Source organism: Brachionichthys hirsutus, unplaced genomic scaffold, assembly GCF_040956055.1.
Source record: "Brachionichthys hirsutus isolate HB-005 unplaced genomic scaffold, CSIRO-AGI_Bhir_v1 contig_1007, whole genome shotgun sequence".
Classification (NCBI taxonomy): domain Eukaryota; kingdom Metazoa; phylum Chordata; class Actinopteri; order Lophiiformes; family Brachionichthyidae; genus Brachionichthys; species Brachionichthys hirsutus.
In genome coordinates this window covers 4,892-32,331 of record NW_027180488.1, presented here as the reverse complement: position 1 = coordinate 32,331, position 27,440 = coordinate 4,892, and the positions used below count along the sequence as shown (strand labels likewise).

The following is a 27,440-nucleotide window of genomic DNA, read 5'->3' as shown; positions in this document are numbered from 1 at the left end:
TATGTAAGCAAGTATGAGATCAGGTCAGGTATAAAGCCATTTATTGTGCACAACACAAAGAACAAAAACATATAAAGTGACATTTATTTCAGTTGAAATTGGCCATTTTCCCAACATGTAATTGTGGTTTATTAAACTTAACCTACTTCCCATGTACATGTTTATTTTATGACCAACAACAACAATATCCAAACCACCCAAAATATTGTTCTCCCATAAGGTAAAAGTGCATAGTTCCTTCATTGCAGGTTATTTGTACGTCATCAAGAGTTTACTTAATACCTTTAGAAATCTCAAATATATGTCTTTGTTGGTGTCAAAGTTCGGACTGAATCATTTCCTCCAGAATTATTCAGCAGGTACTTCACAGAGGGGGCCTCGTCCTCTTTGGGGGGACAGTTGGCACACAGAAGCCCTCCTCCCAAGATCAGCAGTGCCGCAGCCCCCCAGCCGATGTAAAGAGAGGCTCCGAGCTCTCTTTTCTGACCGTCTATCACGAGAGGATTGTAGAAGTTCCTTATGATCATACTGGCAGTCCAGAAAACGGGGATAAAGCAGAGGACTCCGCTTATAATCAGTATCACACCGGCTGCCACGGTCGTCCTTGCCTTGGCCATCTTCCCTGGAATAAAGTTGGTGCACTTTCCGCCGATGAAAGCTACGATGATTCCCGCGATGCCTGTTATGATGGAAACGACCATCAATGCTCGTGCCCCCTGGAGGTCGGCGCTCAGAGCCAGCATGGAGTCATACACTTTGCATTGCATCTGACCTGTGCTCTGGACCACGCAGCTCATCCAGATGCCCTCCCACACGGTCTGGGATGTCACTATATTGCTGCCAATGAAGGCAGTGACCTTCCACATGGGAGCACCGCAGGCAATGAGCACGCCGATCCAACCGAAAAGGGCCAGAACACAGCCCGCCATCTGCAACCCCATGGAAGCCATCGTCTCCTCTCTCTCTCTCTCTCTCTGTCTCTGAGAGAATACCGAGTGCAGATGAGGTGTGTTCACATCAGCATCTGAAGCAGAATGAGCGTGAAGAATGAAAGGTGCGATTGTTTTTATGAAACCATAAGGGGCCCTGCCAAATAATACCAGCTCTGCAGGATTCTTTGTGTGCAGACACAATCAAGGTTGTCTCTTCTTGTCATTCATCTGGATGGAGATTGAGATTGTGTTGCATAAAGTCCAGTTTCTATTCTCAGCAAGAAAAAGTGTTTATGTGGCAAAAAAAGAAAAGAAAAGAAATGCAACACCCCCAAAATTAATTAGTTTGAATTAAGTTTAATTATCTGATTGCTTCTAAACGATACAAAACACCAAATTATCTGAACTGATCTTATAATAATATAAATGCCTTCTAAAATAGGCTTAATTTTAAAATTCAAATTCATTTAAGAGACTTTGAGTATCTAGAAAAGCATTATAGATAAAAATGTATTATTATTATTATATATAAGAGCTTTAATATATATATATATATATATATATTTCTTTTTTTTTTTGCTTCATGCAAAATGTACTTCTTATGAGGCAAAAGTGGTGCTGCAGGGTGGCCCGGTGGTTAGTGCTTTTGTCTCACTCTGAGTGGCCTTGCGATGTGCTGGTGACACATCCAGGGTGTACCCAGCCTCTCGCCCATAGTCAGCTGGGATAGGCTCCAGCAACACCGATGAACCGCAATACAGATGAAACGGCTTTAGATGAGACGATTGAGGTCGACTCCTCTACAAGAAAGTGGATGGATCAATCAAAAGTAAAAAGTCTAATAAAAAGTAATACAAGTAAAAAAGTAAAATATAATATACAAAAAATAATGAAAAGTAAAATGTGTTTAGTTTTGTGTGACTCTTGTCTCAGATTTTGCATATAGTGGTGGACCAGATTGTGCACTGTGACATCAGAGTGTTTAGGAGCATCAGGAACAGGTTCAGGGAGATTCTCTGTTGGCAGAGAGCAACTCAGGAATGTGAAACCATGTCGAGAATAGCAACACAACAGGGAGTGTTGCAGCAGTAAAACACAAGGACAGAAAGCATTTTTGTAATGAACTAAAATAGGTCCTAGAAACATTTTATGACCTGACCCCCCCCTCCAATCACCATTCTGATTTTCTTTCCATATAAAGCAAAATAAAAAAACAACAACAACTGTGAAATATGTCAATAAGTTTGGTTAAAATGTATCCACGGTTATGGAGTATTGCCCATTACGGTTACAGCAATGACAATATGGATAACCATAATTCAGAATTGGTCATTGTCATTAAGGAAACAGGAAACAATACTTATGTAAACAGAGGTATCTTGGGTCATCTGACTTTGACATGTCATAATTACAGTATCCAGTAGAGAACTTTTATCCCTTGAACGCAATCATTTGTCACTTTGGGACAAATCCCATCGGGAAAGGGATAGGAAGAGATCCTGTTTTGGTTTAAAATAAACTTCCACCAGTGCAAACAGAAAATGTCCACTCACGGCGTTGAACAGCTAAGTATAATATATGGTTTTTTAGTTATTAAAATTGTGTCATCACAGACTTATTTTAAAAAACAATGCAATCTAGACTGGCAGCTATCCCGTCTACACAGATATGCCCAATGCTGTATTTTACGATACGATACGATACGATACGATACGATACAATACACTTTATTTATCCATACAGACAGAGTCTTCTGGAAATTGAGGACATTTGGAAATTTTATCTGGGTGACTGGACATGTCTGGCTGGATTTTAGGATGTAATCGTTTATGTCTTCCTTGGCCATGTATCCATAAAATGCAATAACAATCTGTGACATACTGCATGTTGCACACACAGACAGAATAATCTGGCGGACCATTTATCTGCCAACCCTAAGTGCGGAGGAAACCAGCACCATAGACACCTTAGATACTCTGTCATAGAACCTTCTATGACAGAGTTTTACTGGCTCGCAACTCTGCAAATCTGGTGTAACTGGTTTAACACCTGCAGGAAGTATTCAAGCAAACGGCTGAAGCTCTTTGACAATAAATAATTCAGTTGTGTTTTTATCTTGTGACATTTGAAGTATTAAACCATGAAATAGTTATATAAAAAAGAAATATTTGAGTGAGGTATAAAAACAAAAAACCCATTTACAACACATTTACAAAATTGTTTTATTAAAAACAAGTAAATTCTGCTAACAAATGCAAGTCAATCATGCAACTATTGAACAAGATTGTAAAGCTTTTCTTTTTTTCACAATTTCACAAAGTATTGTTCAGACTGTACAGGATTCCGAGCATACCAAATATTTAGGGAAAAGTTTGTTTCAATAAAAACTTCATATAGAATATCTCAGTCCAGTCGTGAGGCTTTTGGTGGATGATTTTCCATCACTGTAGCATCAAACCACGTCTTTGCACTGTTTCTTATTCCTCCAGAAACACTTTCCTCCACCAAATAAATTTGAATTGAACAAAAGACAGACAGCCTATGGTGTTAGGAGAGAATCAGGGTAACGTGGAGTTGCTCAAGAAAATTAAAATTGTTCGTGGCCTTGTTCGGGGGGGGGGAGACGCTCACACGTAGGCTCTGCTGGTGGCTACTGACCTAGCACCGGAGTACTTGACTGGATATTCAGGGCTGTCCTTGGGTGGGCATGAACTGCAGAGGAGGGCTCCACCGAGGAGGAGAAGTGCAGCTGTGCCCCAGCCGATGTAAAGTGCGGCCCCCAGCTCTCTCCTCTGGCCAGAGGTTGTGATGGGGTTGTAGAAATCCCTGATAGTGGTGTTGGCAGACCAGCAGACGGGTACGAGGACAAGAACTCCAGCACATATGAAGACAATTCCGGCTGCAATGGCCACCTTGGATTTGGCAGTTTTATCCTCCACGAAGTTGGTGCATTTGCCTCCCGCAATACCCAGAAGGACCCCAAGGGCAGAAACAATGATGGCGATGACCACAAGAGCTCTGGCAGCCTGAAGGTCCTGGGGTAGAGCCAGCAGAGAATCATAGATCTTGCACTGCATCTGGCCTGTGCTCTGCATCACACAGTTCATCCACAAGCCTTCCCAGATGACCTGCGCCGTCACAATGTTGGCTCCAATGAAGGCCGAGACCCTCCACATTGGCAGGGCACACACAATAATGGTTCCCAGGCTACCGATGATCGCCAGGACAAAGCCAAGCATCTGTCGTCCTTGCGAAACCATGATGGAAGTCTTGTTTGAGGCGCTTGACACTGAACAGAAGCAGAGAGGAACGTTTCAGGAGCAGGTCCGAGCAACTCGGCTTTGGAGGTTGAGTTAAGACCGTAACGCATTCCTTTTGGTTATAAGGATGTCTCTGTTGTGGGCGGAGTCAGGAGGACTTCCCTCTGACATGAAACCGGTGCCCTTTACTTGCCCAACCAGATTCTTGACATTATTTTGTATGCGGATAGTCAACGGTTTCGATGAGATGTTCAGCACACTGCAAAAGCGACAAGTTAAAAACCAGGAACAAATACACGACGTTTAAAAGGAGCTATCTCATGTTTCTAAGATTTCTCAACCATTTAGAGTGCAGTATTCAATTGAAATCAAGCCTGTAATGAGACGCCACACTTAAACAATGGCCTCTAAAATACCGATTGTTGACCGGGTTGTTTACCAGAAGATCAGGTCCAGTCACTACTGGAGTAGTTTAGTATCACCGGATGTCAGTTGAGGAGGAAGGAGCTTCCATTTAGAGTCATTCTTTTCTTTACTTCCGCTTAATTACCGGTATCAGGAATTAAATTATACAGTCTTCGACTGATTGATTTACTCACACTCATCAATGTCACTCAGAGTTGATTGGATCTCTTCAAAGTTTGGTTGATGGGGGTTTTATTTAATCACGGTTGATCATGTATTTGCGTTTCAGAGATTCTAGGAAGTTCATGACAATTATCGGTGGAATGACTCAGTGAATTAAACACATTGATCTTTTATTTAGGATTGATATTGATTTATAAAAGAATAGTCATATACAGTATTTATATTATATATTATAGTATAATATAATATAGGAATTTTACACACACACACACACACATTTAAATAGGATTGAAATTTATATTGCTGGCCCTGAACATATAGTTATCCATAAAATAATAGTGATATGTTGTGATAATGACTCCACAAACAGATAAATTAATATGATACAGACACTTTAATGAAATTATTTTGTGTAATCTTAAAAAAAAGGGCATTCACAGAAATCACATGATATTCCCTATATACAAAATATACTACATACAACAAGCGAATAATAATAATAACAACACTTACAGCCGTTTAAATTTAAAAAGTGATGCAATATTCTAAGACATGTTTAAATAATATTCTTGTCATATTAAGACTTGCTAAAGTTATAAAGATGTCTACTTTAGGGCACAAAATCAATACAAAGAGAAAACACCTGAGGAACATGTCATAATTGTCAAAGGTTACAGGGCTGTGTAAGAAATTCAAATTTAAACATCAGTTATCTATTGAAATATAACATCTTCCATCCAGTAGATTTACAATGTGTAGTTTGACGTGATTTATATTTCAGGCATGACAGGTTCCTGAATCCACACTGGCACAAGTCTCAGTCTTTATCCTCCGTTTGCTCTTTTACGGGTACCGTCCAGAGTATGAAGCCGGTCCTGCATATGGTTTGCCGGGCACGTATGATCCAGTCCCCGTGTATGGTTGGCTGGATGGGGGAGCATACACGGGCCCATATGTTGGGCCTGCGTAAGGATACAGTGGAGCTGGTGGGTAGGCTGGGTATCCATACGTGGGTCTTTGAGGAGGGCAGGATGTGGTAAGGATAATCCCACCAATCAGAAGGATTGCAGTCGAGCCCCAGCCAATGTAGATAGAGGCCCCAATTTCCCTCCTCTGAGTCTCAATGGTCAAGGGGTTCTGGAAGTCCATGATCGAAACGGCTGCAGACCAGCAGACGGGGATGAGCACCAGGATAGCCGAAATAAGGATGAGGCATCCAGCTATGATCATCACTTTGGCCCTTGATGCCTCGTTCTTCAGGCAGCCGGTGCACTTGGCTCCGATAAAGCTGATAATAAAGCCGACAAAAGAGAAGATGAGGGAGATGATGACCAAGGCTCGGGCAGCTTGCAGATCATTAGAAAGTCTCATGACCGACTCGTTGAGACTGCACTGCATCTGTCCAGTACTTTGCATCACACAGTTCATCCACAGGCCGTCCCAAATAGTCTGCCCTGTTACGATGTTTGCCCCAACAAAGGTGGTCACTCTCCACAAGGGAATTCCACAGGTCACCGCCACACCGACAAAACCTACAAAACTGATGACCTGACCTGCCACCTCCTTGCCAAGTCTCCCCATGGTGAAGAGGCTCTGTCTGCGGCAGGAGAGAAAAACGTTTCAGCACACAGGTCTGGCTCTCTTTCGGAATGGCAGCTCTCTCCCCCTTGCTGTTTGTCAGAAAATGTAGAAGGGGAGGGCTGTCCCATTGTCAGATGAGTTCTTCTGGTCAAACGAGATTCTTTTCCTGCAGCTAGAGGAGTGGCACTCGTTTCAGAATAATTCCTTTCTTTTTCAGAGGCAGATTTCCAGTAAGGGTAAGGTCATCAAATGAAAGTACAACCTTTAGGGGATTTAAAATGGCCCTGAAACCAGATCAAAAGACGTCCTGTTTCACAAAAAGTATCGTTGTTGCACTCATTTAAATTCTGAGAAGTGATTTATATTGAAATGAGTGAAGCACAGCAAAGAGATTATCAGATCATCTCCTTTCATTTTGAAGTGTATGCTTTTAGTTTATATTAAAAGTATAAATAGACTATGTTTGTATCAGAGAAAGCACTGACACAGATCTTTGCAGGATTGCTTTGCCATTACACTGAGAAAATATTGGAAGGGACGGATGGAGAGAAGTTGCGAGCTTCTCTACATTCTATGTGTTTTCACATGGTTTCTGTCACTGACTGATTTGATCAAATTTAATATATATATAAAGCTATAATACAACCAGGCCAGAGGTTTTTCAAACATTAGTAAAGGTTATTAAAAAGAAAACAGAACAGAAAAATGGTCACACGGAACAAATCTGTCTTTCCTGATGCATGGACTCCACCAGTTTCTTGTTTTTCTCGTGGTGACTGTGCTGTTTAATAACCTGGCAGGTGATCAAAAGCATTTCATACCAGCAGAAAGACTGAAACAGTCACATCAGCTGACATGACAGTATCACAGATACTACTAAGCGCTTTCTTACCCGGTCGTGCTTTTCTGCACTGGCAACCATCTCTATAACAGGATCTAATAAAGAAAGGCTCTGTGAAAGCTGATGATAGGCAGGACAAAGCTCATTATGGGCATTGTGACAATTTCATTTATATAGGGGGAGAGTGGGCTAAGATGAGCCACATTTTACTTACGTTGCCCTGCACGTAAGGAAAAAATACACAAAGACAGAATGACAACATTTTCTTTTATTTCAGGATGTCTCCTATCAAAGTAAATTCTCAGGATGCATTCCTGACAAAGCAAAAAAAAAAAAAGTTCTGCTCTGGCACAGCTTGCCAGAGGAGCTTAGTCATTTTACCTGGTATGCAGAAAATTTACTTTTACAAGCAAAAACCTTTTTTTTGTGTGTGTAGAACAAGCAATTATTCTTATTCCACATGCTTCTCTTTAACACAGCAAGATAGAAGTGATAGGTGCTTCTTGAATTTATGGTCACATGACAAAACATGTGCACAGTTACCGAGAACCAAGCGGTGGGTCAACTTACCCTCTGGCTCATCTTACCACACTCTCCCCTAAGTGTATGTTAAAACTGAACTATAGCAGTTCCTTTTTATTTTTAACTTATAACCAACTCTGAACACCCGCCAATATTTTATAGCTTTCTACTGGGCTGGTGAGAATCTGCATTATGGGAAATGATTGGCTGTTTGTTTTTTCTGTAAACAAAACAACAAATTAATTTAAATGATTGTCCAGTTGTATTTTATATCCAAAAAGAGTGCAGCCACTTCCACCTGCTTTTTTCATGGAATATGCATAAGAGCAGTGTTTATATCATGTCCAATGTATTGCTGCAAAATGATTTTCACAGAATCCCTTGAAGTATCAACTTTGATATACAGTTTAGGAGTTTAAAAAAAAGCAATCATCCATTAAGTATATTTTATTTAACAGAACAATAGATTCAAGAGAGAACAGGTGGGAATAATTAAAATGGCAATATTTTTCTTTAAATATATGAAATCAATGTAAAATGCAATCAAGCATACCGGTAAGTTATACATGTATATGTTTCATTTTCTACATTTGTAGCAAAGGAATTTCTGTCATTTATGAAGTTTAATGCAAGACACTAATGTGAACACCGGAAAGTTTCTTAGTTAGATTGATTTCAGTAAAACATATTTTTAACAGCAAAGATTTTGACACATTTGATTTAACAGTGCAGAAAAACATTGTCTCACCGACGTGAGAGTGATTCCTTCTGTACAGTCCCAGAGCCCTACATTGTTACTGGTACATTGTGCTCTCAATTAAATATGAAAAGCAGCTTTTGCAATTAAACTTGTGATTATTCCACTCATTGAAAGGCATCAGGTAAAACGTGTTTAAAGTAACTGGGATCTTTTCCCATCACCTTTCCAGTGACCTTGAAAGTCCACGTTGGAAGAGAAGCGCTAACCTTCTTATATGTACTCTCGTGATGTTGCCATTGATTTCACAGGCGTGAATTTTGGTACGTAGTGGGGATGTTCTTGTTTGGGTGGGCAATTCCAACACAGCAGCCCCCCTCCCAACAGTAGCAGGGCGGCAGCCGCCCAGCCGATGTACAGCGCCGCTCCTAACTCATACCTCTGGGACTGGATACTAAGCGGGTTGTAGAAGTTGGTGATGATGGTGTTGGCAGACCAGGAGACGGGGATGAGGCAGAGCAACCCGGAGATGATGAACAAAACTCCAGCCAGGATGCAGGCCCTCGCCTTGGATTTCTCTTGTTCGATGCAGTTGGTGCATTTCCCACCAGCGATTGACAAGATCACTCCACAGATTCCAAGCAGAATGGAAACGATTAGCATGGCTCGAGCAGCCTGCAAGTCTGGAGCCAGGGCCAAAAGAGAATCATACACCTTGCACTGCATTTGGCCTGTGCTCTGCACCACACAGTTCATCCACACACCCTGCCAGATGGTCTGAGCCGTGATGATGTTGGCTCCAACAAAAGCACTTACTTTCCACATGGGCAAAGCACACACTATAATGACCATGAGCCAGCCAATCATCGCCATCGCTATGCCGACCATCTGAATCCCCTGAGACACCATTTCTTCAGCTTTGTCCCGCGCACATTAAAATCCAAAATGAGAGACAAGAGGAATGATTTGAGCTTGCATTTATGCAATACTGTGTGAGCCGGGACACAGACATGAGGGTATGTGAAACCACAGTCCTCAGCTCCGATTGGCTTCATGGTGTTTACACACAAACAGAGAGCCAGTGACCTTTAGTAGTGCTGAGCTGTCAGAAGGCTGAGCTTCAAGGTCAAACACAAAATAGAGAAAATAAGGTTTCTTTTCCGTCAGCAAATAATTCATTATGATTTCAAAATGTTATACTTGGCTATGGGATTTAAAAACATATATTTTACCCTAGAAACTCAGATTCTAATGCAAATCTGAACAAGCATAGGACGATGCCGTAAGCACAAGTGATCTTATTTGCTTTTGATAAATGTGGATGCGTGTTAATGACATTTTAATTTCTCATACTGAACTGAAGTGTAAAAACTGCATGTGTATTATTTGCACATAATTAGGTGTGACGGAAACTGCAGAATGTGTTATATCATTCGCCTCAAGGGGCAGTGTTGGACAGTCAGTGGGGAATTTTCAAGGGAAAACTATTTGCATGTACTGTATCCCACAATTTACCAGGAGAGTACAAAAAGTGACACAATTAATAGGGAAATGTAGATGTGACAGAGTTTAACTTGATAAAGTAGTTAAAGGCATTATTTTTTGTCTACTTTTACTAAAGATATTTTTTGAAAGGTTTTTCAATGTTTGTTTTTAAGATGTTTGTGGTTACAAACCTACTTCTCCTTCTTCTATTATTATTGGTGCCTAATCGAGCCCTGCATCATATGTCCTTGATGAAGCCTCTATTTGATCATGAATCTGTTTTAATAACATGCTATAACATGAAAGAAGCAGGATAGTTCAATGTTGGTAAAAACAATTTATTTACATTTTCAAACAGTCAGATATAACACTTGTACATTCTTGAATGAAATGATAGTTTATGTAAATAGTCTCAAAGGCATGAAAAAGGCAAAGCAGTAAAAACACAGTGAATTAAAGTAGCATGTTAAATGTTCCTGTATCTATCGATCTATCTATCTGTCTATCTATCTATCTATCTATCTATCTATCTATCTATCTATCGTCTTCTTTCTCAGATCACGTCTCTTTGTCCACGGCTGTTTGGGTGTGGTGCACATCACTTTATCTCGACATTGATGGAACAATTCCAGAAGGGCTGAATCTTAGTGTGAAATTATCAAACCAAACTTTGTTCATAATAAAGTCACTGTTCAAAAGAATTCAAAACGTTTACGTCGTGACAACATGAATCAACTTGAAAGTCCTTTTCAGTCTTTATCTCAGACGTAGTCCTTTGGTCCAGTCGGGCGTGCCGCATTGTATTTGGCGGTTGAGTAGTTATCCTTGGGAGGGCAGTTTGCACAGAGGAGTCCACCGCCCAGGATGAGGAGGGCTGAAGCCCCCCAGCCAATGAAGAGTGCAGCTCCAAGCTCCCTCTTCTGAGACCCTGCCGTCAGGGGGTTGTAGAAGTCCCTTATGATGGTGTTTGCTGTCCAGCACACAGGGATGAGACACATAACACCAGAAACGATGAAGAACACACCAGATGTCACACCTATTTTGGCCTTGACTGCCTCATCTTCCACGCAGTTGGTGCATTTGCCTCCAGCGATGGCCAGGAGGACCCCCAAAACTCCAACCAGGATAGATATGATGATGAGGGCGCGGGCTGCTTGGAGGTCACGGGAAAGGGCCAGCATAGAGTCATACACCTTGCACTGCATCTGGCCCGTGCTCTGGACCACACAACTCATCCAGATGCCCTCCCAAGTGGTTTGAGCAGTGACAATGCTCTGACCGATGAAGGCTGTCACTTTCCACTGAGGCAGGGCACAGGTAATGATGGTCCCAATCCAGCCAATGATACACAGGGCAATGCCCAACATCTGAAATCCAGCTGCCACCATGTCTCCTTTCTCTGTCTTCCAAGAAAATGTCCAAAAGTTGTGTCTCTTGAAGTTTGTAAAGTCGTACTTGAAGAGATCCCCAAGAGAATGTGTTTGGGTACGGTTGGAATGGGTCTTTTATACATTTAACTTGGGAGGGGCCTGACACACACACACACACACACACACACACACACACACACACACACTTCTCTCTCTCTGTCACACAACGCCGGGCTATGACATCTACTTTCCCACCCCCATCCCTAGGACATGTGTCATCATGTCAGTTTTTGTCCCAGTCGAAAAACAATTGCAGGTGAAATATCTGTATCATGACTCATATATTGGGATTGGTTGAACAGACTCAAAAAAGTACTTTCAGTCACACCTTCAAAATTATCATGTTGTTTGTCAAGGAGCATTTTTACTCCTGTTTTTATTTTTAATGCTTTCTGTTACATTATAATTGGAAAAAAAGGCCCCAACTTTGCTTTGTCAAGTGAAAGTTATTCAAAAGGTATATTATTTAAAAAAGTAAAAACAAAAATGTTGTTACACTACAAAGATGGTAACTTTGTATTTTTGTTTTCTGAACATATGTCTTGGATTTAACTATTGTCAAATTATTAACTATTGTCCCTTTCAAGGTGTTAATTAGATAATGAGAGATTCAGATATCAGTGCAGCACTCATTGTCTGGTTCTAGCTGTCATTTACATGATGATGTCAATAAATATATTTATTAGATAGAATGTTAGAGTACAAGTACAGTCACACAGTAGCATGTATTACAGTACAAATAGAGTCAAACATCCTGTCTAAGAGGAGCATTTCAAAAAAGCCCTTGCGGTCTTGTTTCCGTTGAAAGTTATTAGTACATAAGGACATTATTACAGAAAGCAATAAAAAATATATAAAACAAACAAGTTTCTCATATAGAATTTCTTATGAATACAAAACATGTTCTATTATGTTACGTGTTAACCTTTGACTATTGGTTGAAATGAGAAAAAGAACATACACACTGAAAATGGTGAAAACGTATTGATAATTCACATTTACAATGATTACATTATTTCTTCACAACATTTCTTGCATAAATTTTTGACTTCTCTTATTTTAAACCGCATGATTGAAGTATTTATCTTTTATTTTAAGTATAAATTTACTATGATAAACCACAGCATGAAGCTGACTTTGATAAAGGTTTTATTTACATTTAATTATACCTATACTTTATTAACTGCACAGAAGCAACAGTGTTGTGTATACGTGTATTTTGACGTTAATCATGATGCCACCTTGAGCGAACTTAACCAAGACACATCGAGAGAAAGCAAATAGAAACACCTTAGCAGTTTTTTTTAAACAACGACCTTTTTAAAGATCACATTAATTAAATATTTTAAATAAACATTTCTGAGGGTGGAAATAAAAGAGATTGAATCTGACCTTGCCGTGATGTCAGTCCTTAAAGGTTGAAGGGGTGCAACTTCCGCCTCTATGGTGATTTTGGAGAAGCTGTGCAATCTGGAGTACAGGGGTCCCACTTGATTTATCAATACTATTTGATAGCAGCGTGAAGACGGCAAGAGCGAGATGTTGGTGAAATGCTAAATACTATGCCAAGTGATTCCAGTTGACAGACTCCAAAACGAGGGAATAGTGAGAGGGGGCCAAGAGAGGTAGAGGGAGAATCAGATTGTTCCAGAAATGAATAGAGGTACTGTTTAAGAGCCAAAACTGCCTTAGGACTATAATGCTCCTATTTTATCCAAGGTAAGACTAGTAAAGCTACGCCGGCCTGTCTATAGAGATTAGGTTCCACACACGGGGAGGCAGGGAGGAATTTCAGCAATTAAGAATCAGAGGAGAGATGGTTTCAGGGTGAGATTAGTCCTGATGTGCAGGTCCTGGAAGGCTGCAGAGAGGCCCCATTCAGTCTAATGTGTAGCAAATTCAGGGCCCTTACAAAGCACTGGAATAGAGGCTGAATATAATATGCTTAAATAAAATCAGATCAATATACTAACTGGTTGTGCTAAATCTACCTGGTTATTTGAAACTTTGTGTTTTTGAGGGTATGATTCTGCTCATAAATCCGGAACGGCTTTGACTTTCCTCATTGAATCAGGTTTTTGAGAGGGAATGTTGCTGTTTTTAAAGCAACAGGTTAGAGATTTAACAGCCGCGGCCGTGAGAAAACGCCAACAGGACCTGAGGTGACATGTGCCAACAGGTAGTCTGAGGCGGGCTCTGACTTCACAGTAACGGCTGGCTCTGGCTCTCATCCAAGTTTCCAGTCCTTCAGTATAACAGGCTGTGTCCTCATGCAGATAACAACCTGCAGTATTTAAAAAAAAATACTGCAGGTTAAAAATGATTGCTTTCATAGCTTACATTGCCGTGAATGAGTAAGTTACAAAACCCTGCATGTTGACATGAGCTGTATGAAACTTGCCTGTAGTATTTTAAGAGTCCAGTGTGTCGGCCCAGAAACATCATTCTGTAACACACCAGCATGGAAGGGGACTCACTCCGTCAGCAGATATGAACACCTCATCCTGAGGTCACAAAAGAAGACTCTTGCTCACTTTTAGTAGGTTATAATGGAAACAGCATCAGGAATATTATATATCACATTTTTAATCCTACAAACTGGGTCTTGAAGGAACACTGAGTGTGGAGTTCTATAAGTGTGTTGCTAATTTGTGCTTTAGTAAGAATTGTCCATAAATTACACTGTTTAGATTTTTAAAAAAAACTATAATTAGTTTCATGTGTCTGAGTGGGAAATATATGTGTGCAAGGGACGACTCCACAGACAACCCCGAGGCCATTGTTCCGGTACAGTCAGAGTTTCAGTTTAAGCAGTTAATACTGACGTGACCTCTTCTCTGACTCATGCGTGTTAGGATGTGACAATGTCACATGACACAAACAGTTATTTTGGTCTGTTAGTCATGTATTTACATGTCTGTTTTTTGTTTTTTTCCTTGTTCATCTCAAGACACTCTGGTTCAGATCTTTCCTGTTTTGTTGTTGCGTTGTTGTCTTTTAAACTCTATTTCTGCAGATTGCATCTTTTATCCAAACGAGAGTGTCAGGTAAATAAATATCTGTAAATCTTGTAGCATATATATGTAATCTGGGCTACTAATTATTAATATGACTACTACTAATAATACCAAACATAAACCGTTGTTCATGTCATAGCTGGTTTGGTTGTGAAACTAGGTGTGTCTGAGGGTTTGTGTTTTTGCCTGGGGACAATTTTCAGTTCCTCATTTGCACAGTTGTGTCACAAATAGAGATGAGTGCCTTTTAGGCTGTGGAAACAAATCATGAAAATAAATTATGTATCCGTATCATTTTATCAATCTGTTATAACACTATTCTCTATATTCTAGTACTTTGAATTTGAATTAGCGCCAGTTAAGATTATAGTGTGAAGGAAAGTACAAACTACAGCAGACCGTGGCTTTCCTTGGAAACCGGTCAGACTTGCTCTTGCACCAGCGACAGGTGAACATTTAGCAGGATGCATGTGGCTACATGTATAACTCTGGGGAATGATCTTATCAGGGGACCGCACCTGCAGCAAGCATGTTAACTCAATGAATAGTGGGATACATGGATTGAAATATAACTGAGGTGCCTGTTACTCTGAGAAAAAAGACTTGCATGTGTATTATCTGGTGGAAATAAAAGCTTGTACTTTTAGCTGCTGCTGGATAAAGATTGAAAATCCGAGCCCAAGTGACACACCGATCGTCATTCACCGAACACAACAGGTTCACAGGAATCACCAGCCAATCGTGTCTGCTGTTATGTTTCAAACTGCATGCGGTTTATTTCGACTGTCTTGCAAAACAAAGCATTTCACTGTGTCATCAACAGTAATTAGGAGAGCTTCCAAGATTACTTTATTAGTAGTAAATTTAATATTATTGCTATTTTTTACTTCCGCCAAGGAGGTCATGTTCTTGACGGCGTTTGTTTGTTTGTTTGTCTGTCTGTTAGCATGATTGCAGAAAAACTGCTGAATGGATCTTGATGAAAAAAAAATCTGAAGACGAGTCTTGCTCTAACTTAGATCCCATGAGATATTGAGAGTGATTCGAATACCTGTCTGGATACAAAAAATAAAATAAAATACATCTGGGTTTTCCAATTTACTTATAATTGAGACTTAAAAAAAATCTTATCTTGTAAAATATGTTTTCATTTCACTCACCAAAAATCACAGTCATAAAGGGACGACATGCACTATCATGCAAAATGTCAGGAAAAAAGATGTCATTTTAACATGAAAACCCCATTTACGGATTTAAAAAAATCATTTTAAAATACACATCAACTCCGATTCAAGTTTACTTTTCATGGTTAGTGTATAAAGATATCAAGAACAATTTGCTAAAGGTATAATTTATGGTCACTGAATCTAAAAATGTACATAAAATCAAAATGAGACTATCATTTTTAGTGTAAATTGAATTATGAGGGGAATGAACTGCTTGTCTCTGACTGCTTTTCTAGTTAAGATTAATAAAATCTGGAATGACATCGAAGCATACCAAGTGTAAAATTTCACCACTTGAACCACCAAACTAGAAATTAAAAATGTGTCTTTCTTTTTTTTAAAACATGGGTTATAAAAGTAAAAAATTAACTAATTCAACAAACAAACAAAACAAATCGAATCATGATAAACCAGACAACACAAATTCAGATCATGTTAGATGGGGGGGGGGGGGCATACAAGATGAATGAAACAAGAGTAAAAAAACATTTACATTTGTTTAACATCAGATTCAGACATGCACTAATAATCCACTACAACTGGGAAGCAACGTCACGCAAGCAAAGCAACAACCCAACTGAGCGAGAAGATAGAATGCAATGGTGGCCCCTCCTGCCTGTAGAAACTCGCAACTACAGTAGAATGCACAGCTTCGAGAGGGTGCGCATCTGTAGCAGGGAAGACACACAAGACTGCAGAGATGCTCATCCTGACCCCTGACCTCTGTTGGTGAAGACATAGCGCTCTTCTGTCGACCAGTCTCAACAGCTCTGTTGTTCAGCAGACAAGAAATGTAGGCGATATTCCCGCCTGTTTGATTATCCATCATGGCATGGATAGTCAAGAGCTTTTTGCCTCCAACATAACCTTTTTGTTTCCAGGTATAATATTTCCAGACATGTGAAGTGGAAACATGGAAATACAAGTCTAATAGTTTTACTTTTTTTTTTTGTCCCCGTTGATTTAAAAAAGCATTTAATGTCCGTAGTCTTATATTTTCAATGCAGTTTTATTTTATAAAAATATTTTGCCCTAAATTCTACACTTTAAGGGACAAATACCTCAAACACACTCAGTAACAAAGAGGCACACAAACTCCAGCCCTGACCTTTTTCTACCCAGGAGGGATTATGTCGCTGACCAACAGAAGACAAGGCCACTCATTGTTACTCTTCTCTGGCATCGAGATCTCATGCAGAAGGTGATTCAGCATATTCTTCAAGGTTGTCACATGCAAATAAACTCTGTCGCAAATTCACAAGACTTAAACTGCACCCTGGAGCAGCCATAATTTATATAATTTATAGTTTAGCCAGAATTGAGAACACCAATGATTACTGTAAGCATTTCTTATCAATAAATGGGATTTGAATTTAATGTCTTTCCAATCAATCTTTAAAATCTGTAAATATGAATCTTTGCCAATAAGTGTGATATCATCTAAGACTTAAGAGGGTGTGTGCTGTTAATTTCGGTTACATGCTATGCTAATAAAAATGTCAGATTATCCCCATTCCCCTCATTTGAGTGTGTTTTGAAGTTAAACATGATGCCACCTTGAGCAGACTCCACCTTCAGTCCACTAAGCTTTATAAAGAAGGTAGAAGCCGTTTCTCCCTCTCACTTACTCTCTCACTAAAAGTCTTACACGGGACTCTGAGCCAACGAGACCTGATATCGCCTTCATCGCCGGAGAGTTGAGCCTGCGGAGACAGAGGGCCTTCTATCCCTCCAAAAGAGTGCTGTTCAGCGCCTCCTCCATCCGCTGCTTTGACTATGTATTCCGCTGGCTTGGAGATCCTCGGGATGATCCTGGCCGTGGCTGGCTGGCTGGGGGTCATGGTAGCCTGTGGCCTGCCTATGTGGCGGGTGGCGGCCTATATCGGTCAAAACATTGTGATTTCGCAGGTGATCTGGGAAGGCTTGTGGATGAACTGTTCGGTGCAGAGCACAGGCCAGATGCACTGCAGGGTGCACGACTCCATGCTCGGATTGCCAGTGGACTTACAAGCAGCTCGTGCCTCGGTGATTGTCTCCATGGTGCTGGGCATTGTGGGTATCGCCCTGTCAGTAGCTGGTGCCAAATGCACCAACTGCAGCCGGGATGTGAGCAGTAAGCCGCGGCTTGTGGCGGCTGCTGGAGTAACCTTTCTGTCGGCTGGACTGCTCGTGCTGGTCGCGGTATCCTGGATAGCGCATGTCATTGTCCTGAGCTTTTACGACCCGATGATGGAGGAGACAGGGAAGAGGGAGTTCGGTAATGCCTTGTACTTTGGCTGGGCCGCCTCCTGCTTGCTCATTCTAGGGGGAGCCCTGCTGTGTTGCTCCTGCCCTCGCATTGCAGCTCCAGCGCAGAGCGGCGGAGGCTCCATGCCTTCACAGGGGAACTACTCCCCTGTCAAGACCGTGTCAGTCAATGGATACACCAGAAGAGACTATGTGTGAGCATTGTCGGAGCACACTGAGCTACCAATGCAAATGTATGGATGTATCAGTGTGTTTTTTTAAGTCAATTCTATCTAGTGTTGGGTTTTTATGGTGTCTAATCTTAAATAATTTACAGAATATCTGAGCTGACTATTTTTACATTTTACAAAATTTTAAATCAAAGATAATAATAAACTACTAATATTCAAGTTTTCTGCATTTTCCTGCTACAGAGTGAGAAATTGATGCATGACTTTATTCAGATATTTTATTTCAATGTAAATATCGGCGAGCAACAATGGGGGGCTTATGCTTCTTTTGCGCTATAGCCTGTCCGCAACGCGTGAATGAATCCGAGTCAAAGATAAGGTAACTGCACTCTAAGTGAGTCCAACCAGAGCCACAAAGGCCACATGGATCAGGCGCTTGGGAATTATTTGCTTCTCTTTCCATGTTGGGATGCACACAAAGAAAAGTCTGAATGTTAAGACTAACATGAAAATCTGACAAAACAAAAGCAGGATCTAAAAAAACAAAAGAAGAACACTTCAGTTCTACAGCAGCAGATAGCAGGATCAAAAGGCGTCCTTCATCAAGGACAAAATGTCAAGAGAAAAGACATCTTTGTATTTTATGCTTGCCTTAATTTGAAAAAGACCAACTGTATTTTATTGGAATTCTTTTTTTCCGATTCAAATTTTCGGTGTCTTTGAAATGTAGACATTGTTGCACCTGAAGATACATGAAATAAAAGGTGCAGGTTAGAGACCCTGTGTGAGGACGTCAGCGACCTGACGCTATTCTTACAGTTACAAGACAATACAATACAATATTTTCAGACCAGTCTGAAAAAACTTTGTTTCAATGTCAAGCTGAGCAATATTCCAGCTGGAAATTTAAGCAACTTGGGAAATACAATACTTTCGTAATTTTGTATATGTAGTTTTAATATAGAAGATGGAAGATATGAGTAGAGAAAGGTAATAAAGTATAATCACTCAAGTACTGTTATTAAAAAATTAAAAAGGTCTATAGATTTATGGTATTTGTATTTCAATATTTACATTTTTTCATTTCCACTTCTTCTTGTGCTTTTATGCATGTCAGATGCTAATATTACATTACTACAATTGAAAACTTAAATGACTGGACATTTTACTTTAATTATAGGAAATATAATCAAGTATGCTGAGATAGTCTCCAGCACGACCTGTGACCTGGAAATGGACAATGCGGTTCAGAAGATGAATGAATATTATATAAAATTATAAATGAACAGAGGACTATACTGATTCCTCGAAAAGCATTAAAGTTCTAATTTAATTTAAAAACAATTCTGAAATTTGAACTTTTTCTTTCCACCCTTTCTTTGCATTTTGCTAGTAAAGCTAACATTTGTGTACCTTACTAGTACACTTACAACAGTCCTTAAAATCTACATATATATATATATTATATATATTTTTATCTTTATACTTTGCTACTGTTGATCTGAGATCTTTCTCAGCATCTGGAAGATAATTCCACTTTCAGTATTCCCAGACTAATCAACAACAGATAGAGACTGGACATATTTTTCTTTCTCAGCTTGCTTTGGCTTGGGAAATGAGGTTAATGATCGAGCTTCTAAAGATCCTGAAGACTCCCTTCGAGTGGGACGCCGCTGGCTGTATTGTGTGTCAGAGCTCGGCTGTGCAGTCATGTGTAAACAGGAAAGTGCAATGGTCCAGTCAGCAATGAAGGCAAACGGCAATGTCTAATCAAACAGCAAACGGCTCCCACTTCATAACCACAACAGAACACAAAACATAATGTGAGTGTTAAAACGTTGAACCCTGTCACAAGTCCTGTACAAATAATTATAAACCTTTCAGAAATTAAACAGAAATTAAACATTTACATCTTTGGGTTGAGAAGTTCAGGCCATTAAAGCCCATAGGACCTTCTTACACAAAATGTGACGATTGTGTCATTTCTTTTGCCTAAGGTACCTCATGTTTCCTGTCAAAGCTGCTTTTCATTTTAATGTCTCTGTTATTTTTTTATCACAAAGAACAAAAAGGAAGAGTCAGCTGGACTTGTTCAAGACGTTTCACCGCTCCTCCAAGAGGCTTCTTCAGTTCTGAGTGACTGCACCTGAAAGACACAGGACACTCCTTTGAAGACAGTAATGTCCAGGTTGCAGCCAGGGAAGACAGATGGTTTGAGAGAGGAGTCAAAGAAGCCATTTTTTGTGAATCTGGAGAAACCATCTCTGAACAGAGGAGGGGGATTAAGACGCCATCTATCAGCAACATACAATGCAGTATTGACCTCTGTCCCCAAAAGCCACAACCCCCCAGCTCAACATAACAGCTCACCTGGTGGGGGGGGGGAGACCACAACTACCGTTATGAATGCTAAAGACTCCAGAGCGGTCCTTTGTCTTCTGCTTTCTGCTGTATAAGTATCTGGACTTTCTACCAGTAATTTAGAACTAAATAAGCCTCTTGTATGAAGGTGAAACGTCTTCAACCAAACTTGAACAAGTCCGGTAGATTCTTTGCTTTTTGCTCTTCGTGATTTACCTCAACCTGGATGACTGAGAACCTACGCAGAGACTCCTTTTGTGTGTGTGTGTGTGCTCTGCCGATTGATTACAGTGATTGAGCGATAAGGGATCCAGGCTCGACTACAGATATGTATTCAGAAGGACGATTTCTGGAGCGTGTACAGATATGAAACTGATGCACTGTAAACAAGAGCAATGATCAGACTATCCTGCTCATTCACGCAGACACTTGTTTCAGTGTTCAAGAAATAGCCCCATGATATTTCATTGCATGGTAACGTTCATGTATTATATGTACCGGTTCCTGGGATGGTTATGAACAAACATGGACACCTTTAGAGACACACACATTATTCACGTGCCTTCATCATGCAGATTGAAGCAGGTGCTCTTACTTGTTCAAATTCCCATGCCAGGCAGCTCAGAGGTTATTTCCTAATTTTGTATTTTCCAAATGGATTAAATTTTGGTTTGATATCTGCAGACTAGTTTGTGTGGAGGCAAAAACATATGATCCTTAACATGTCCGACTGTATTTCTATATCTTTTGTCAAATAAGTTGTGCCCTGAGAGTTACCCCTCTAAACTTCTACTGGTTAAAATGCTGAAAAGAACCTTTAGATAACTTTAATTTATATTTCAAATCCTGTGTAGCATCAATGACTGACAAAATAAAAATACAAACAGGAAGCCAAATACAGGAAATGAAATGTGCAGCCTTTCACAGAGCTACAGGTGTTGATTTAATCAAATTTGCCTGAAACACCAGAGCTAAAACACAACTTCTGATAAACACCATCCTCCTGCTAATTCTAAGAAATCCAGAAACTCTTTTCACAACTTCCAGTAATAAACAAATTACAAAAATAAAACCAAGAAGCATCATTTTAAACCTCTGATTATTTTGTCAGACAGCATTATAGTGGGAGAACTGCAGGCGTTGACACAGTGCCTTCCACAGTCCATCATTCATCTGTTGATCTTTGCCATGTCTGTTATCCTTTAACTAGACCTCAGATACTCTCGTTCTGTTTACCCTCCCCTCACCCAAATAGATGGAGCTACCGAGTTAAATGATTAAACTAGGGCCGTTTACATGCCAAGGCCAGGTTTTGGTGGGACAGAAGATGATTTGAGCGCTTCCCTGGCTAATGACTAAAAGACTCCGCCCTCTCCAGTAAGGAAAGCGACTGTTTAGGTGCAATCACCACTTTGGAAAGCACTCTGACAACTGAGAGGAGACTTCGCTGCACTTCGACTAACACCAAGTTCAGACATGCCTTCGGTGGGACTGGAGATACTTGGAGTGGCTCTGGCGGTCCTGGGATGGATCTCAGCCATCGTATCCTGCGCTTTGCCCATGTGGAGAGTGTCAGCTTTTATTGGGATGAATATCGTCACAGCGCAGATTACCTGGGAAGGCCTTTGGATGAACTGTGTGGTCCAAAGCACAGGACAGATGCAGTGTAAAATCCACAACTCCATGTTGGCTCTAACTGCAGATCTTCAGGCTGCCCGCGCCCTCACTATCATCTCCATTCTAGTGGGCATTGTGGGAGTCTTGGTGGGCATGATGGGGGCAAAATGCACCAACTGTGTGGAAGAAGAGTCTGCCAAGGCTCGGGTGATGATTGCCGCCGGCGTAACCTTCATTCTGGCCGCGCTGACCCAGCTGATCCCCGTGTCCTGGTCAGCCCACAGTATAATCATGGAGTTCTACAATCCAATGATAGCCGAGGCACAGAAGCGGGAGATCGGTGCAGCTCTTTACCTGGGATGGGCCGCAGCAGCGTTTCTGCTCATTGGAGGGGGCATCCTCTGTTCCAGTTGCCCCCCACAACCGGAGAAAAGATATGGGCCTCCCTCAAAGATGATGTACTCCCACACCAGATCAATCGCTCCAAGTGGCTATGATCAAAGAGACTATGTCTGAACTTTATCCTGATCTTTTCTCGTTACTTGCCACCATGGAATAGATTGCTCAAAGACAGGCGTGCCTTCGCTAATTGTGTGCTCAAAGTGGTCCAACAAAATGTTAGTGACGTGATGTTAGTGAGCTATATTATATGCTTTATGAAATTCTTTTTTTTTTTTAAGTGTGATCCCAACAGGTCAATTTGTAGTTAAACTTCCTTTAACTTTTTTTACTGTATGTTTTATGAATAAATTTAACATTTTGATTGACACGATCATGGAAACATGTTGGGAATCTGTGTGACAACATTTTGATGTTCTACTTCATTAAATATATCTTTTTTTTGAAAACTTAAGATGTCTTGATGAACATTCATCTCACATTTTCAATTACATTTTCCATTGGCAGAGAGGCTGAAACCCTGGAACGAAATCATACATCCATTACAATAACATATTCATACATTATTAGGTGGCTTTCTTTTAGATAATGTCCAAATAATACATTTCAATAAGCCTTCTAGTCAAGGTGGCATGGTCAGTTGGACGTTAGGAGAGATTGTTCATACCAAAACAGAAACGCATTTGGAATCTGAACCGACAGATTAAAAATTTAACTCATTACATCTCTGATCTTTGATCAATAGGTTGAAAGAAATAGAAAGAGTCAGTCATTAGGCGGACTCCTGGGAGTTGATCACAGCTTCTATCCACCTGGCTGTCTCCCATGTGTCTGTTTGCTCCATGAGAACAAGAAGCACTACTTTGTTAGCTTCCCCACACTCGGCTATCTGACCTGCCCTCCCAAACAATGGATCTGTTTCATGTCAGAGGGACCGACTTAGACGGTCTCGGCAGAGCGCTGGAGGGTGGAGGGGAGATATTTCTAGGCAAGCAGCTCTGAAGAATTTCAAGGGCATGCTGTGGAAAGAGAATCATTACATAGCGCTGTTGTCAAGTGAAAGCCTCATAACCCCAGCTAAAGAACTGAAGTGATACACCGAATCACATCATACTGCTGAAATGTGAAATTTACTTTTTAACATCTCTTCTTGGAATGCTTGGATTTTAGAGATGCATGACATTCACTTCACTGGTGATTAAAGGGTCAGGATGATCTATCTATCTATCTATCTATCTATCTATCTATCTATCTATCTATCTATCTGTCTGTCTGTCTGTCTGTCTGTCTGTGTCTGTCTGTCTATCGATCTATCTGTATGTGTGTTTTATGATGAGATCTAAAAGAAGACACTGACTCAGATGTCTTTATCTCCTCAGGAAAGTCATTCCAAAGAGTCCTGGTAGCAAAAGCTCTGGTTTTTGTATTCAACTTGGCAGAAAACTGCTGGATTCTGAAACTATGCTGGCATTCATATAAGATTAAAAACTAACAAAAACCGGAAACAGGCCAATAAAATTCAATAACATCTTTAACGTTATTCAAATAAACACAGCAGACCAATGTGAAGAAGTGAAGGAACCGTAATGTGGTCAAATGATTTAGATCAAATTGTAAAACATTGAATATTATTCAATCAAGTACAAATATCATATTCACAATAAAGAACATCATATAAAACATTTTACAATCAAATCATAGATGTTTAAATACAAAAAAGGAGCCAAAGCTTTTTATATTTCCTTTAAAATATTTAAAAAAGTGACTTATTTAGGTGCCAACTGTTTGGTTAGCATTATAAACTGTTATTTTACATCTTAAAGCAACCTTAGATTTGTGTCTATATTAATAAAAACAGTTACAGTGCTTTTTTGTAAAAGGCTTCTTTGTGGCCAGGCCCATTGTGAAGCTGGCCCTGTAAGCTGATAGCACAGTGTCCAGGTCTTTCCTCCCCTTTTGGTGATGTCAGCTCCTTGAAGGACTCCTCCCCACCACCTGATCTGCTTTATAAAGGATACTGGTGAGGGCGAAGCAACAGATCACAACACACTCGCAGATGCTGGTGAGAAATTAATCTAATTGCTACTTAGTCTGCTTTTTGTGACCTCTCCTCAGGTGTGACACCCGTTTTGAAACAGAAGAACAAGACATTCCGGTATGTCTGTCGGGCTGGAGTTGATAGGCCTCTGCCTGTGTATTTTGGGATGGATTATTGCCATCGTGGCGTGCGCTCTCCCAATGTGGAGGGTGACGGCTTTCATCGGCAGCAACATAGTGACGGCTCAGATCATCTGGGAGGGCCTGTGGATGACCTGTGTGGTCCAGAGCACTGGTCAGATGCAGTGTAAGGTCTACGACTCCATGCTCGCCCTCTCCCAAGACCTCCAAGCCGCCCGCGCCCTCACCGTTATCTCCATCCTCTTGGCCATCGTGGCTGTGCTCATCGGCATCGCTGGGGCCAAGTGCACCAACTGTATTGATGATGAGTCAAGCAAGGCCAAGGTGATGATCATCTCTGGGGTTTTCTTCATTGTCGCTGGGGTCATGCAGCTTATTCCAGTCTCCTGGTCAGCCAACACCATAATCAGGGATTTCTACAACCCCTTACTGAGCGACGCTCAGCGGAGGGAGCTGGGGGCTGCGCTGTACATCGGCTGGGCAGCTGCTGCCCTCCTGATTCTCGGCGGTGGGCTACTCTGCTGCTCCTGTCCACCACGCGATACCAGATACAACCCTTCACGGATGGCTTACTCCGCTTCACGGTCTGCAGCTGGCCCAGGGTTGGAGAGGAAAGACTATGTATGAGTGAAGGTCAAAGACTCAAAGACATTTCTGAATTCCAGACCTTCCCTCCACACTAAATTGAGTGCACTGAGGGACTAAGCTCAAGGAAACAAGGAGACTCCACAATGAAGGATGTGTGTGATTTAGCTTCTAATGTTATATATCTCTGAATTTATGTGTTGTTTTTTTTTGTTATTCAGACTGAAAAAAGAATGAAAATGTCCTTTATTCCTGTGTTAAAACAAAAAGCAAAGAAAACTAATGCTCTGTATTATTAAAAGTCAAGGCGCTAAATGTTACTGCAAAACCATAAACCTTTTATATAGTGTCTGCTTCTCAATGTTTACGAGGGAATATCTATGTGGACACCCCTGACTGCGGCATATCACCATCATAATAAGGCGCCACTACATACAAAATGGAAGAATTGAGTGTGTTTGTTGGTCATCAACAGGATTCAAGTGCTGTAAATAGTGTAGTAAAAATATAATTAATCAGAACTGTAATCAATCAGCTATGGTCAGGGTGGGGAGGAGACCTTAAATATGTTCAGTGCCCTTTGCGGCACTATCGCATCATACCTGGAAAAATGCCCCTGCAAATGTTTTTTTTTTTTTTTAATAAACAACATATTTTTCAAGATACCAAATGCTTTACTTTGTGGCTTTGTCTGAACTTTTTGGAATTAACTTAAAAATGTCTTCATTCTTAATATCATGAACCCTTTAGGTTGCTGCATATTCATTCCCACACAAATCAGTAAACCACAGGCAAAAATGAGGTCTCAAAACCAGCTCTTTGTGAGAGCATCCTGACATTCAATCCCGGCGGCTACATTACCAGAAACTGGCAACTTAACCACACACACGCTCTGAACAGTTAGCCACAGGATCAGTTAGCAGGCAGAGGTGAGAAGATGGAGCACAGAGGACTGGACTCATGACAAGTTGCATGATTTATTGGTGTCTTAGCCTTCAGGAAGTACTTATTGCCGGATGCCGGGCAGAGCTTGTGCACTTCTTACCAATGCCCTGCCACATATTTCTACTATTACACACCTTGGTTGGAGCTGACCTGTACCAGCACAGATTGCTGGCCACTGACCTGATAAAAACTGAAGTAGAGGCTCACAGTATTTATTGCCTGGTTCAGGTTGAAGCCTGCTTTCATACCCCAGTCTTCCGCTGTGTCGGCCTACCTGCTCCTGACTTGATGATTTATTGTAATGAAGGGCAAATACATACATTATCAGCCAGAGCTTCTTCAGTCTAATTTCAAAAGGACTTGTAGTCACGCCTGACAAAAGGCAGCATCTTGAAAAATTGATGAACATCTCATAGTAAATATGGGAGAGGTCTGTTAGTGCTGGATCACCTTACTTTGTTACTGTTGTCTTTTTCTCCCATATCAGTGTCACCGTTAACAAAGGACGAGGAACTGCTTGACATATGGTCATGATTAGAGCAATTAAATTGTAATGCTACAATAGAAGTTTACGTTGAATCTTGCTCTGCAGGGGTATTTTTCAATTTGTACATAAAGTTGCCATATATAAAATGTTTGATTTACTCTCGGATGAAGACAGATGCTACAGTTTGGTGTCTGATAAAGTGCAAACCTGCAAACTATGACCTTGTATTTAAAGTTAAAGTGATCATTTACTATGTATGTATTACTAGGCAGCAATTTACTCTAATAAATTATTAACTTGAATGACACTGACTGAGGTGTCCACTGAGGTTGAGCAATCCTAAATTCTCTGTGTAGCTTCACATGCCCCACCCCTTAACAAAAATGTGTGGAAAAGGCTTCAATTGTTTTTTTATTTTTTTATTTTTTTATGTTGCAATGTTCAGGCAAGGCAAAAAAAAAGATAACAAAACCTGGATACACCCATTCATCCAGATCTACTGGGTTCTTTCCTGGCACATCCTTCCACCAAATTCGTGGAAATCTGTTCAGCAGTTCTTGTATAAAGTCCATGACAAATCACCAGACAAGCAAAAAACAAAAGAAAGAAATAGAAATGGGAGAAAATACAAATTCCATGGTGGAGATAAGGATTAATACAAACACGATACAATACAATTTATATAGAAATAAAGTCAATTACACTTAAAGCTCTATCACTGTAATGATTTTATTTTAATATAATTTCTGCTGCACTGCTTTTATCATGTGATTTGCTTAATAATCCCTTACATGTGTAGGTATCACATACAGTAACATTACATAACATTGCCCAGCAGAAACTACACGACATAGACCCAATAAACTGAGCTC

General features: G+C 40.5%; 6 protein-coding genes across 6 annotated transcripts; 2 read left to right on the top strand and 4 right to left on the bottom strand.

Annotated features, from left to right (window-relative positions):
* Positions 1–42: 42 nt before the first annotated feature.
* Positions 43–4,266, bottom strand: LOC137915479 (claudin-4-like). Its single transcript, XM_068758734.1, has 2 exons — positions 3,710–4,266; positions 43–953 (listed from the first exon to the last, which is right to left on the bottom strand). The coding sequence occupies exons 1-2, from the start codon at positions 4,190–4,192 to the stop codon at positions 294–296; spliced, it is 1,143 nt and encodes a 380-aa protein (XP_068614835.1). The 5' UTR covers positions 4,193–4,266; the 3' UTR covers positions 43–293.
* A 673-nt stretch (positions 4,267–4,939) lies between these two features.
* LOC137915485 (claudin-4-like) lies at positions 4,940–6,415 on the bottom strand. The gene has a single exon (XM_068758740.1). It carries the CDS (start codon positions 6,359–6,361, stop codon positions 5,624–5,626), a length of 738 nt encoding a protein of 245 aa, XP_068614841.1. The 5' UTR covers positions 6,362–6,415; the 3' UTR covers positions 4,940–5,623.
* Positions 6,416–8,265: 1,850 nt separating this feature from the next.
* LOC137915486 (claudin-4-like) lies at positions 8,266–9,330 on the bottom strand. The gene has a single exon (XM_068758741.1). It carries the CDS (start codon positions 9,328–9,330, stop codon positions 8,695–8,697), a length of 636 nt encoding a protein of 211 aa, XP_068614842.1. The 3' UTR covers positions 8,266–8,694.
* An 893-nt stretch (positions 9,331–10,223) lies between these two features.
* LOC137915484 (claudin-4-like) lies at positions 10,224–11,368 on the bottom strand. Its single transcript, XM_068758739.1, has one exon. It carries the CDS (start codon positions 11,292–11,294, stop codon positions 10,668–10,670), a length of 627 nt encoding a protein of 208 aa, XP_068614840.1. The 5' UTR covers positions 11,295–11,368; the 3' UTR covers positions 10,224–10,667.
* A 5,987-nt stretch (positions 11,369–17,355) lies between these two features.
* On the top strand, positions 17,356–18,024 carry LOC137915490 (claudin-4). Its single transcript, XM_068758746.1, has one exon. It carries the CDS (start codon positions 17,356–17,358, stop codon positions 18,022–18,024), a length of 669 nt encoding a protein of 222 aa, XP_068614847.1.
* Positions 18,025–21,833: 3,809 nt separating this feature from the next.
* LOC137915489 (claudin-3-like) lies at positions 21,834–25,178 on the top strand. Its single transcript, XM_068758745.1, has 2 exons — positions 21,834–22,303; positions 24,512–25,178. Exons 1-2 carry the CDS (start codon positions 21,834–21,836, stop codon positions 25,176–25,178), a joined length of 1,137 nt encoding a protein of 378 aa, XP_068614846.1.
* The last annotated feature ends 2,262 nt before the right edge of the window (positions 25,179–27,440 follow it).

Bases quoted from the DNA above. Each gene is read 5' to 3' on its own strand.
- LOC137915479 (XM_068758734.1), bottom strand. From the start codon at position 4,192: ATGGTTTCGCAAGGACGACAGATGCTTGGCTTTGTCCTGGCGATCATC. The intron at 954-3,709 runs GCCGCACTTTAC...GAGAGAGAGGAG, and splicing joins GCCAGAGGAGAGAGCTGGGG to ACGATGGCTTCCATGGGGTT.
- LOC137915485 (XM_068758740.1), bottom strand. From the start codon at position 6,361: ATGGGGAGACTTGGCAAGGAGGTGGCAGGTCAGGTCATCAGTTTTGTA.
- LOC137915486 (XM_068758741.1), bottom strand. From the start codon at position 9,330: ATGGTGTCTCAGGGGATTCAGATGGTCGGCATAGCGATGGCGATGATT.
- LOC137915484 (XM_068758739.1), bottom strand. From the start codon at position 11,294: ATGGTGGCAGCTGGATTTCAGATGTTGGGCATTGCCCTGTGTATCATT.
- LOC137915490 (XM_068758746.1), top strand. From the start codon at position 17,356: ATGTATTCCGCTGGCTTGGAGATCCTCGGGATGATCCTGGCCGTGGCT.
- LOC137915489 (XM_068758745.1), top strand. From the start codon at position 21,834: ATGCCTTCGGTGGGACTGGAGATACTTGGAGTGGCTCTGGCGGTCCTG. The intron at 22,304-24,511 runs GCGGGAGATCGG...GTTTTGAAACAG, and splicing joins ATGATAGCCGAGGCACAGAA to AAGAACAAGACATTCCGGTA.